The sequence below is a fragment of the Petromyzon marinus genome, chromosome 66 (assembly GCF_048934315.1).
Source record: "Petromyzon marinus isolate PM22_M1 ecotype Great Lakes invasive population chromosome 66, UKy_Petmar_22M1.pri1.0, whole genome shotgun sequence".
Taxonomy (NCBI): Eukaryota; Metazoa; Chordata; class Hyperoartia; order Petromyzontiformes; family Petromyzontidae; genus Petromyzon; species Petromyzon marinus.
The window spans coordinates 2,145,480-2,158,093 of record NC_133732.1 but is presented as its reverse complement, the minus strand read 5'-3'; the positions used below and the strand labels follow the sequence as shown (position 1 = coordinate 2,158,093).

General features: G+C 50.5%; 1 protein-coding gene across 2 annotated transcripts in view; it reads left to right on the top strand.

Annotated features, from left to right (window-relative positions):
* ACAT2 (acetyl-CoA acetyltransferase 2) overlaps positions 1 to 11,484 on the top strand; it is a 33,146-nt gene extending 21,662 nt beyond the window's left edge. For both annotated transcript variants that reach the window (XM_076054390.1, XM_076054389.1), the window contains exons 8-10: positions 1,894 to 2,048; positions 3,850 to 3,960; positions 7,051 to 11,484. In XM_076054390.1, coding sequence (XP_075910505.1) covers positions 1,894 to 2,048; positions 3,850 to 3,960; positions 7,051 to 7,230 — 446 coding nt within the window. In that variant the 3' untranslated portion in view covers positions 7,231 to 11,484. The remainder of the gene's footprint in view (positions 1 to 1,893; positions 2,049 to 3,849; positions 3,961 to 7,050) is intronic.
* Positions 11,485 to 12,614: the final 1,130 nt, after the last annotated feature.

Here is a 12,614-nt window from a genome sequence, read left to right as displayed (position 1 = left end):
GGGGAGAGAGAGAGACACGGGGAGAGAGAGAGACACGGGGAGAGCGAGAGAGAGACACAGGGAGAGAGACACGGGGAGAGAGAGAGAGACACGGGGAGAGAGAGAGACACGGGGATAGAGAGAGACACGGGGAGAGAGAGAGAGACACGGGGAGAGAGAGACACGAGGAGAGAGAGAGAGAGACACACGGGGAGAGAGAGAGAGACACGGGGAGAGAGAGAGAGACACGGGGAGAGAGAGAGACACGGGGAGAGAGAGAGACACGGGGAGAGAGAGAGACACGGGGAGAGAGAGAGACACGGGGAGAGAGAGAGACACGGGGAGAGAGAGACACGGGGAGAGAGAGAGACACGGGGAGAGAGAGACACGGGGAGAGAGAGAGACGGAGAGAGAGAGACACGGGGAGAGAGAGACACGGGGAGAGAGAGACACGGGGAGAGAGAGAGACACGGGAAGAGAGAGAGACACGGGGAGAGAGAGACACGCGGAGAGAGAGAGAGACACGGGGAGAGAGAGAGACACGGGGAGAGAGAGAGAGACACGGGGAGAGAGAGAGACACGGGGAGAGAGACACGGGGGAGACACATTGGTGTGCAGTGGATGTGGTTGTTTAGTAGTAGTGGTTCTAGTATAGTTATATTGGTATCTGCAGGGGCAGAGCCAGGATTCCAGGCCGGGGTGACATTGAACAAATGTTAATCTCAAGAATGATTTAGAGAGAGTCAGGCTGTTGAACCAGACGACCATCGGTTGGCGGACACACTCTGACAATGCAGTTGCACGGAGTCCACCAGACCGAGTGTCGTACACTCACACGCAGAATGTCACCACCCCTGTCACCCCCCCTGGCTCCGCCCCTGGGTGACTGTACAGTTCTTTATTTAGTTGTGGTTGTTGTGCTGGTTGTGATTGTTGTGGTGGTTGTTGTGATTGTTCTGGTGGTTGTGATTGTTGTGGTTGTTGTGGTTGTGGTGGTTCTTGTACCGAAGTGGTTGTGGTGGTTGTGGTAGTGGTGGTTGTTGTACCTTAGTGGTTGTGGTGGTGGTTGTGGTGGTTATGGTTGTGGTGGTTGTTGTACCATAGTGGTTGTGGTGGTGGTTGTGGTGGTGGTTGTTGTGGTAGTGGTTGTGGTTGTGGTAGTTGTGGTGGTTGTGGTTGTGGTAGTAGTTGTAGTGGTTGTGGTGGTTGTGATAGTAGTTGTGGTGGTGGTTGTGGTGGTGGTGGTTGTGATAGTAGTTGTGGTGGTGGTTGTGGTAGTAGTTGTGGTGATAGTTGTGGTGGTGGTTGTGCTAGTGGTGGTTGTGATAGTGGTTGTGGTGGTGGTTGTGGTAGTGGTTGTGGTAGTGGTTGTGGTGGTGGTGGTAGTGGGTTTGGTAATTGTGGTAGTGGTTGTGGTGGTGGTGGTTGTGATGGTGGTTGTGATAGTGGTTGTGGTGGTTGTGCTAGTGGTTGTGGTGGTTGTGATAGTGGTTGTGGTGGTTGTGATAGTGGTTGTGATGGTGGTTGTGATAGTGGTTGTGATGGTGGTTGTGCTAGTGGTTGTGGTGGTTGTGATAGTGGTTGTGGTGGTTGTGCTAGTGGTTGTGGTGGTTGTGATAGTGGTTGTGGTGGTTGTGATAGTGGTTGTGGTGGTTGTGATAGTGGTTGTGGTGGTTGTGCTAGTGGTTGTGGTGGTTGTGATAGTGGTTGTGGTGGTTGTGCTAGTGGTTGTGGTGGTTGTGATAGTGGTTGTGATAGTGGTGGTGGTAGTGGTTTTGGTAGTGGTTGTGGTGGTAGTGGTTGTGGTGGTTGTGATGGTGGTTGTGGTGGTTGTGATAGTGTTTGTGATGGTGGTTGTGATGGTGGTTGTGATGGTGGTTGTGATAGTGGTTGTTGTGGTTGTCGTGGTTGTAGGAGTGAACGATGGTGCTGCCGCCGTCTTGTTGATGACGGAGAGCGAGGCCCAGTCGCGGGGGCTGAAGCCTCTGGCTCGCCTGGTCTCCTGGGCGCAGGCCGGAGTGGAGCCGAGCATCATGGGAACAGGGCCAATACCAGCCACAACCAAAGCGGTGAGTCAGCCACAACCACACAACCACCATCACAACCACACAACCACCATCACAACCACACAACCACCATCACAACCACCATCACAGCCACACAAACACAACCACCATCACAACCACACAAACACAACCACCATCACAACCACACAAACACAACCACCATCATAACCACACAAACACAACCACCATCACAGCCACACAAACACAACCACCATCTTAGCCACAAACACAACAACCATCACAGCCACAATCACAACAACCATAACCACACAAACACAACCACCATCACAGCCACACAAACACAACCATCATCACAACCATACAAACACAACAACCATAACAACCAACAAACACAACCACCATCACAACCACACAAACACAACCACACAACCACCATCACAACCACACAAACACAACCACCATCACAGCCACACAAACACAACCACCATCTTAGCCACAAACACAACAACCATCACAACCACACAAACACAACAACCATAACCACACAAACACAACCACCATCACAACCACACAAACACAACCACCATCACAACCACACAAACAACTATCATCACAACCACACAAACACAACAACCACCATCATAACCACACAAACACAACCACCATCACAACCACACAAACAACCATCATCACAACCACACAAACACAACAACCACCATCATAACCACACAAACACAACCACCATCACAACCACACAAACACAACAACCACCATCATAACCACACAAACACAACCACCATCACAACCACACAACCACCATCACAACCACACAAACACAACCACCATCACAACCACACCAATACAACCACCATCACAACCACACCAATACATCCACCATCACAGCATTGTTGTTGTGACTTTAGCTATTGATGTGGTTGGGGTTGTTTAGCTGTTGATATTGATGATGTTGTTGTGGTTGATGTGGTGGTTGTTGTTGATGATGTTGTGGTTGTTGAAATTGTTATGGTTGTTGATGTTATAGTTGTTGAGGTTGTGGTTGTTGATGTGGTTGATGTTGTTGTTATAGTTGTTGATGTTGTTGTTGTGGTTGTGGTTGTTGATGTTGTGGTTGTTGATGTTGTTATAGTTTTTGTGGTTGTTGATGATGTTGTGGTGGTTGTTGTTGTGGTTATTGTTGATAATGTTGTGGTTGTTGATGTTGTGGTTGATGATGTTGTGGTTGTTGATATGGTTGTGGTTGATGATGTTGTTATAGTTGTTGATGTTGTGGTTGTTGATGTTGTTATGGTTGATGTGGTTATTGTTGATGATGTTGATGTTGCGGTTATTGTTGTTGTAGTGGTTATTGTTGTTGATGTTGTGGTTGTTGTTGTTGTTGTGGTTGATGTTGTGGTTGTTGTTGATGTTGTGGTTGTTGTTGTGTAGCTAGCGAAGGCTGGCTAGTCTGCGCAGGACGTGGATCTGTTTGTTGTTGTTGTTGTGGTTGTTGATGTGGTTGTTGTTAATGTTGTGGTTGTTGTTGTGTAGCTAGCGAAGGCTGTCTGGTCTGTGCAGGACGTGGATCTGTTTGTTGTTGTTGTGGTTGTTGTTGTGGTTGTTGTTGATGTTGTGGTTGTTGTTGATGTGTGTGGTTGTTGTTGTTGTGGTTGTTGTTGATGTTGTGGTTGTTGATGTTGTGGTTGTTGTTGTTGTGGTTGTTGTTGTGTAGCTAGCGAAGGCTGGCTGGTCTGTGCAGGACGTGGATCTGTTTGTTGTTGTGGTTGTTGTTGTTGTTGTGGTTGATGTTGTGGTTGTTGTTGATGTTGTGGTTGTTGTTGTGTAGCTAGCGAAGGCTGGCTGGTCTGTGGAGGACGTGGATCTGTTTGAGCTGAACGAGGCGTTCGCAGCTCAGTCGCTGGCCGTGATCCGCGAGCTGGGACTCAACACGGAGAAAGTGAGACACACAGAGACACACAGAGACACACAGAGACACACAGAGACACACAGAGGCACACAGAGACACACACACAGAGACACACACACGGAGACACACACACGGAGACACACACACGGAGACACACACACAGAGAGACACACACACAGAGAGACACACACACAGAGAGACACACACACAGAGAGACACACACACGGAGACACACACATGGAGACACACAGACACGCACACTTGGAGACACACACAGAGAGACAGAGACACACACAGAGCCACAGAGACGGACACACACACGGAGACACACACACGGAGACACACACACGGAGACACACACATGGAGATGCACAGAGACACACACGTGGAGACACAGAGACACAAAGACACACACAGAGACACAGAAACACACACATGGAGACGCACAGAGACACACACGGAGACACACACGGAGAGACACACACACGGAAACACACACAGAGACACACACAGACACACAGAGACACACAGAGACACAGAGAGACACACAGAGAGACACACAGAGACACAGAGAGACACACACAGAGACAGACACACGGAAACACACACGGAAACACACACGGAAACACGCACAGAGACACGCACAGAGACACACATAGACACAGAGACACACATAGACACAGAGACACACACAGAGACACACACAGAGACACACACAGAGACACACACAGAGACACACACATGGAGACGCACAGAGACACACACAGAGGCCCACAGAGACACACACGGAGACACACACAGAGAGACACACACAGAGAGACACACACAGAGAGACACACACACGGAGACACACACAGAGACACACAGAGACACAGAGAGACACACAGAGAGACACAGAGAGACACACACAGAGACACACAGAGACACACACACGGAAACACACACAGAGACACGCACAGAGACACACATAGACACAGAGACACACGGAAACACACACAGACACACACACAGAGACAGACACACACACAGAGACACACAGAGAGACACACACACTGAGACACACACACAGAGACACACAGAGACACACACACAGAGACACACACACGGAAACACACACAGAGACACGCACAGAGACACACATAGACACAGAGACACACGGAAACACACACAGACACACACACAGAGACAGACACACACACAGAGACACACAGAGACACACAGAGAGACACACACACTGAGACACACACACAGAGACACACAGAGACACACACACAGAGACACACACACGGAGACACACACACGGAGACACACACACGGAGACATACAGAGATACACAGACACACAGAGACACGCACACGGAGACACACAGAGACATACAGAGACACACACACAGAGACACACACAGACACACACACGGAGACACAAAGATAGACAAAGATCCCCCGTATAGCCTCAACAGACTGTAGGGGCAAGTGCTGTTAGCGAGCACCTATGAAGGCCGGAACGGTACACGAGGGGGTGGGTGGCCAGCACCACGCCCGACCGCCTTTGTCTCCCTAGTGGCGATATTTACACACCGCACCAGGTACTCATTTGAGGCTGAGTCGACCTAGGGGAGGCCCGGGACCGGTTCAGATGATCGTCACTGGTGTTGGCCGTGAGCGGGAATCGAACCCGGGTCGCCAGGTTCATAGCGCAGCGCGCTAACCGCTACACTACCGCTCCCCACGGAGACACACACACAGAGACACACACACAGAGACACACACATGGAGACACACACAGGGAGACACACACAGGGAGACACACACACGGGGAGACACACAGGGAGAGACACACAGGGAGACACACACAGGGAGACACACACACGGAGACACACAGAGACATACAGAGACACACAGACACACAGAGACACGCGGGGATGCGTCGGGACGCTGAGACAGACGACATGGAGGCACGGGGAGAAGCACGAAGACACAGGGACACGGAAAGAGATAGAGACTGTCTCCCCGTGTGTCTCCCCGTGTGTCTCCCTGTGTGTGTCTCCCCATGTGTCTCCCCGTGTGTCTCCCCGTGTGTCTCCCCGTGTGTCTCCCCGTGTCTCCCGTGTGTCTCCCCGTGTGTCTCCCTGTGTGTGTCTCCCCGTGTGTCTCCCCGTGCGTCTCCCCGTGCGTCTCCCCGTGTGTGTGTCTCCCCGTGTGTCTCCCCGTGTGTGTCTCCCTGTGTATCTCCCCGTGCGTCTCCCCATGTCTCACATTGGTTCCATTGATGAATGCTGAGACGTTGACTACGTCACCTGGTACACAGGAGGTCGTGGGTTTGATCCCGACCCGGACGCCTGCTGCTGCTGCATATTTGGAGTTTGAGTCTCTCTCTCTCCCCGTGTCTCTCTCTCCCCGTGTCTCTCTCTCTCCCCGTGTCTCTCTCTCTCCCCGTGTCTCTCTCTCTCCCCGTGTCTCTCTCTCTCCCCGTGTCTCTCTCTCTCCCCGTGTATCTCTCTCTCCCCGTGTCTCTCTCTCTCCCCGTGTCTCTCTCTCTCCCCGTGTCTCTCTCTCTCCCCGTGTCTCTCTCTCTCTCCCCGTGTCTCTCTCTCTCTCCCCGTGTCTCTCTCTCTCTCCCCGTGTCTCTCTCTCTCTCCCCGTGTCTCTCTCTCTCTCTCCCCGTGTCTCTCTCTCTCTCTCCCCGTGTCTCTCTCTCTCTCTCCCCGTGTCTCTCTCTCTCTCTCTCCCCGTGGCTCTCTCTCTCTCTCTCCCCGTGGCTCTCTCTCTCTCTCCCCGTGTCTCTCTCTCTCTCCCCGTGTCTCTCTCTCTCTCCCCGTGTCTCTCTCTCTCCCCGTGTCTCTCTCTCTCTCTCCCCGTGTCTCTCTCTCTCCCTCCCCGTGTCTCTCTCTCTCCCTCCACGTGTCTCTCTCTCTCCCCGTGTCTCTCTCTCTCCCCGTGTCTCTCTCTCTCTCTCCCCGTGTCTCTCTCTCTCTCCCCGTGTCTCTCTCTCTCTCCCCGTGTCTCTCTCTATCCCCGTGTCTCTCTCTATCCCCGTGTCTCTCTCTCTCTCCCCATGTCTCTCTCTCTCCCCGTGTCTCTCTCTCTCCCCGTGTCTCTCTCTCTCCCCGTGTCTCTGTAGGTGAATGTGAGAGGCGGTGCGCTGGCTCTGGGCCATCCAATCGGTGCGTCTGGGTGCCGTGTTTTGGTGTCGCTTCTCCACTCGCTGAGGGACACCGGCGGTGCCCGGGGGGTTGCAGCGCTGTGCGTGGGCGGTGGCATGGGGATAGCGGCGTGCGTGGAGACGCTGGAGACGGCCTGAGACACACACACACACCACCACCACACACACGCACTACCACACACGCACTACCACCACCACACACACGCACTACCACACACGCACCACCACACACACACACGCACCACCACACACGCACGCACCACCACACACAACAACACTAAGTGGTGGTGACATCACCACGACGCTTGTGCCAGGCCAAGTGCATCTTGAGGCCACGTGAAGTGTCGAACGCCCGCTGGCAGGAGGTCACGGGGCAGACCCAGGTGCCACGGGTCGACTGACTGAGATGACTGGCTGATGCACCTCCTGTGCCCCCTACTGTGCGAACCTGCTGTGCTTTAGCCACCCGGCGGTCCGCTCGTTGTTGTGAGTGTCGCTCCTCCACCCTCCGTTGTTGTTGGAGGGCGACTGCCTCCAACTGCCCAATAGCGTCCTTCACGAGCCTCCTCCACAGAGGCCGATCTTGACACCGCTGGTACCAGTCATCGGCAACTCCACTCAGCTCCACGTCCTCCTGTACCACATCACTCCATCTCTTCTCTAGCCCGTGCCGTGCCCGTTTAGCCCCCTCGATCCGGCCGAACAAAAGCTGTTTCGGCATGCGGTGGCTGGGAATGCGGGCTACATGACCCAGCCAACGAAGCCTTGCCTGCCGGAGGAGCTCACCGATGGGACCTTGCCCAGATCTTTCAAGGATTTGTGAGCACCTCACACAATCCAGCCTGGTTAAACCCAGGATGGATCGTAGGCAGGCCAGCCTAAATGTTTCTAACCGGCGAAGATGTTCCATTAGGGGGTCCACATTTCGCAAGCGTAGAGAAGGGAGGGAATGACCGTGGCCGAGAAGACCTGAAGCTTAGTGCGGAGCGACAGACCAGGTAGCTTCCACACAGCGTTACGCAACCGATGAAAAGATATTGCCGCGCGACTGATTCGGAGTGAGACCTTTACTGTTAAACTGGAGCCGGTCATAAGCACACTGCCCAGGTATGGGAAACTCTCCACTCTCTCCACAACTGCCCCATCACCGATTGGGAGTTGTGGGGGTGGAGTGTCCGATGGTACAAAATACCCAGGCAGGTGCTTAGTTTTGGTGGGGCTGATGGTAAGGCCCCATCTCTTAGTGGCACGCTCCAGTCTCAGCAGCAGCATTTCCAACTCCTCTGAATGAGCAGCTATTACCAAATAATCGGCATACACACAGCTTAAAGGACGCGACCTGGGCTTGGCTGTCTTCACTCCAATGCTGTCCTCTGGACAGTACGGTCCCTTCACCTGATGAAGGCCACTTGTGTTGTGGCCGAAACGTGATTTTTTTTATTTTTTACCTACGTGACTTTACCGAATAGAACCAAAGAGTATACCTAACGTGGTTGAGCAATAGGGAGCCATCCCTTGACCGCACCCGGGCATCGATCAGCCTCCCATTATATCTGTACCATATGAAGATTCCCCCAGTACAGCTATTGAAGGCTTCACGAACTACGTGGCCAAAATAGATGTTAAATAATGTGGGAGCCAGAGGACATCCCTGTCGCACCCCAAGGTGTACAGGGAATGGCTCTGACTCCCGGCCACGTAGTTTTACCCGGACCCGCTCACCATCATGATGGTCCTTAATGATCATGAGCAGAGGGTCAGGTACTCGAAAAGCACGAAGAACAACCCAGAGCCCAGGCCTACTGATGGTATCATAGGCCTTGACCAGGTCAATAAAGCAGAGTTGTAGGTCTTGCTGGAATTCCCTACACCTCTGCTGTAGCAGACGGACAGAAAATATGGCATCTGTGCAGGACCGCCCTTTCCTGAAACCGCATTGGGGCTCCGCAAGCCTCTCCTCAGCGTGCCTGGCAAGGCAATGTTGAATAATCCTTTCCCGGCACACTGAGGAGTGAGATGCCCCTGTAGTTGTTACAGTCTGTGTGGTCCCCCTTCTTAAAGAGGGGACCACCAGGGCATCCTTCCAATCCTGTGGAACCCGTCCAGTGGTCCAGACTGTTATGATGTCATATAGGGCAGTCTGTGCACAAACGCCACCCTCCCTCAGCATTTCGCTTGGGAGATCATCTCTGCCCGCTGCCTTTCCTGGTCTCAGACTCCGGATCGCCTTCAGTACTTCAACAGATGACACCTCAGCCAGCCACTCACAGGGGGTGACTTCGTCCAATATTTGAGGCACCGCAGCCTCGGCAGGGTCATTCTCAATCTGTGTCACGATGTTTTCCTGGCTACCACACACGTGCACTACCACACACACACACATACACTACCACATGTACACTACCGCATGCACTACCACACACGCACTACCACACACGCACTACCACACACGTGCACTACCACACACGTGCACTACTACACGTGCACTACCACACGTGCACTACCACACACACGCACTACCACACACATACACTACCACGTACACTACCGCATGCACTACCACACACACACGCACTACCACACACGCACTACCACACACGCACTACCACACACACACACTATCATTTATGTTTAATGAGGTGGTGGTGGGGGCGGTGGGGGCGGCGGCGGCGGCGGCGGCGATGCGTGGAATAAACGAAGGTGGAAATGAGACGGAGCGGATTGATGCCGGGCGTCCGTGGGGAGTTTGGTGACGGGGAAGGCGTCGCGAGTGTGAGCTGGAGAAGGAAGGGGGTGGGCAAGACAAGTTTCATGTATTAGGTATAGCCCTGTGAGCCATGCGGCTCTTCAGTCGGGTGCAACCGCATCAAACTAAACATGAACAGAGAAACATCTTAAAGCGACGACGCACAACAGAAACATCCTGGGATAAACCAGCAAATCTTCAAGAAAAAAAAACACCGTATTACAAGGCTGTGTGCAAAAATCCCAGTGTGGTGCAAGACAAACAATAACATACTCTTTGGTTCGATTCGGTAAAGTCACGTAGGTAAAAAACTAAAACAACAAAAATCACGACGTTTCGGCCACAACACAAGTGGCCTTCATCAGGTGAAGGGACCGGACTGTCCAGAGGACAGCGCTGGGGTGAACACAGTCCGGTCCCTTCACCTGATGAAGGCCACTTGTGCTGTGGCCGAAATCGTCATGATTTGTGTTTTATTTTTTACCTACGTGACTTTACCGAATAGAACCAAAGAGTATGGATCCTTGCAGTCACGAAAGCTTCAAATCTAGAAAACAAACAATAACAACCATAAGACGATTTAGATTCAAGTTATCAGGCCAACTCCGCACTTCCGCAAGAAACATGGCTTACACCATTGGAAACCTCATTTGCCAGTAACAAAATATGATAATTGTTTTTTTTACCCTTTTATCTGGCAACAAAACTGACACCTTTTTTGCTAGGAGTCATGTTTACATTGACCACAATACCTGCGGTCAGAACGCAAACAAAAAAACTACAACTCTGATAATTTTCGATTTAGAGCTTTCGTGACTGCAATGATTCATCTTCTTTGGTTCTTTCGGTAAAGTCACGTAGAATGAGAATAAAATAATAAATTGACTTTACCGAAAGAACCAAAGAACTCTGATAATGTATGCATTGTCCTGTCTCGGGTGTGGACCAATCAATTTCAAGGACAATGCATACATTATCAGAGTTGTTTTTTGATTGCGTTCTGACCGCATGTATTGTGGTCAATGTAAACATGACTCCTTGTAAAAAAAAGGTGGCAGTTTTGTTTCCAGATAAAAGGGTAAAAAAACAATTATCAAACATGGCTTAACCATATGTTTTAGAAATCACCAAAATAAAGCTATAAAATACAATAACAACAGAGAATACGTGTGTGTGTGGGGGGGGGGCTTAGTTAAAGCGAAGAGAGCGAGCAGGAACGTAGCAAAGAGGGGGTGGCGAGGGCGATTTAAGTGCCACGAGCAGTGGGTCACAGTGAAGAGGAGCTAGGGGAGAGGAACCGAGCGAAACCGAGGGCCTTGCGCGCGGTGGAGGAGGAATCGGAACGGGATCGGCAACGATTTAGAACGCAGAGGGCGGTGCAGGGAGGATGAACGATTAATCGATTTCAAATCGAAATCGCAATTTGAAACGATGCGATTAGCAAATCGCAAAAAGCTGCAATTTGTTGCGATTTTGTAAGTCTTATTGGAATTTTATTATAACTTTATATAACTTAACAATTGTTCTATCTTGATTGATACGCTTTGGTTCTTTCGGTAAAGTCGCGTAGGTAGAAAATAATTGTTACGTTTGATTGTTCTATTTCAATTAAAACGTTTTAATAAATACACGTCGGAAGCAATTAATATATTTGGAGTTCTCATCCTTGCATTATAATATTTTGAGCAGTTCATATTTTGATGGTATCACGTGGTAATGCTCCATCACGTGTTTTTTTATCTATTACACAGTGAATATTGAACTGAAGCTTGACTTTAAAAAAATGTAATCGCAAATCAAATCGCAATATCTGTCAGAAAAATCTACAATTAGATTTATTTTCCCCGCAAATCGTTAAGCCCTAATGTAAAGTTAGACGAGAGGAGGGAGCTAGTTGCGTGGAGAGATTCATAAGCTCAGGTAAGGAATTTAAAAGATGATCGACGGGGGAGCCAGTGGGTGTAGCTGAACGAGGATGGGGTGATGTGTGGGAATGGAAGGGAAGTTTAAAGATGATCCGGGGCAGTGGCGTTTGGAATCTGTTGGGAGTGCTTTGAACGCGTAGGATGGTAGACCGTCAGACCGAGAGAATTGCAATAGGCGAGGGGGCGAATACGTTTTTTTGGTGGCAGTGATTGTGATGAAACGGCGGATTTTAAAAATGCGAAGGTGAAAACGGCAGGAATGAGTGGTGGCGGTTGTGTGGTCAAGTAGGGAGAGTGATGCGTCGAAGATTACTGACTACCGGAGTAAGAATGGGGGAGAGGAGATGGTTGGACATGGTGGAGGAGAACGTGAAGCTGTGAAGAAAGGATTTGTGCGTGTGGTCTTTTTTTTTCGTTTAAAGAGTTGATGGAGAGAAAGTGTTGGTTCATCCGAGACTGGACGGTGATGAGATGAGAGGAAATGTGCAGAGCAAAATCCGGAGTGGATGAGGAGAACCAGAGAGACGTGTGGGTACTCTTTGGTTTTTTGGTAAAGTCACGTAGGTAAAAATATAAAATAAATGAAAATAACAACATTTTCATTTATTTTATACTTTTTTTACCTACGTGACTTTACCGAAAAAAAACAAAGAGTATGAATCCTTGCAGTCACGAAAGCTTCAGATCTATAATTGCACCTGATGACGATTGCTTTTGTTGCGATCAAAACGTCGCAACCGATTTTTTTCACTACCTACTACGTGATTACTTTGCCGAAAGATCAAAGAGTTATGGATTCCTGAAGTCAAAGAAAGCTTCAAATCAAGATTCAATTCAAGATCAAACAAGAG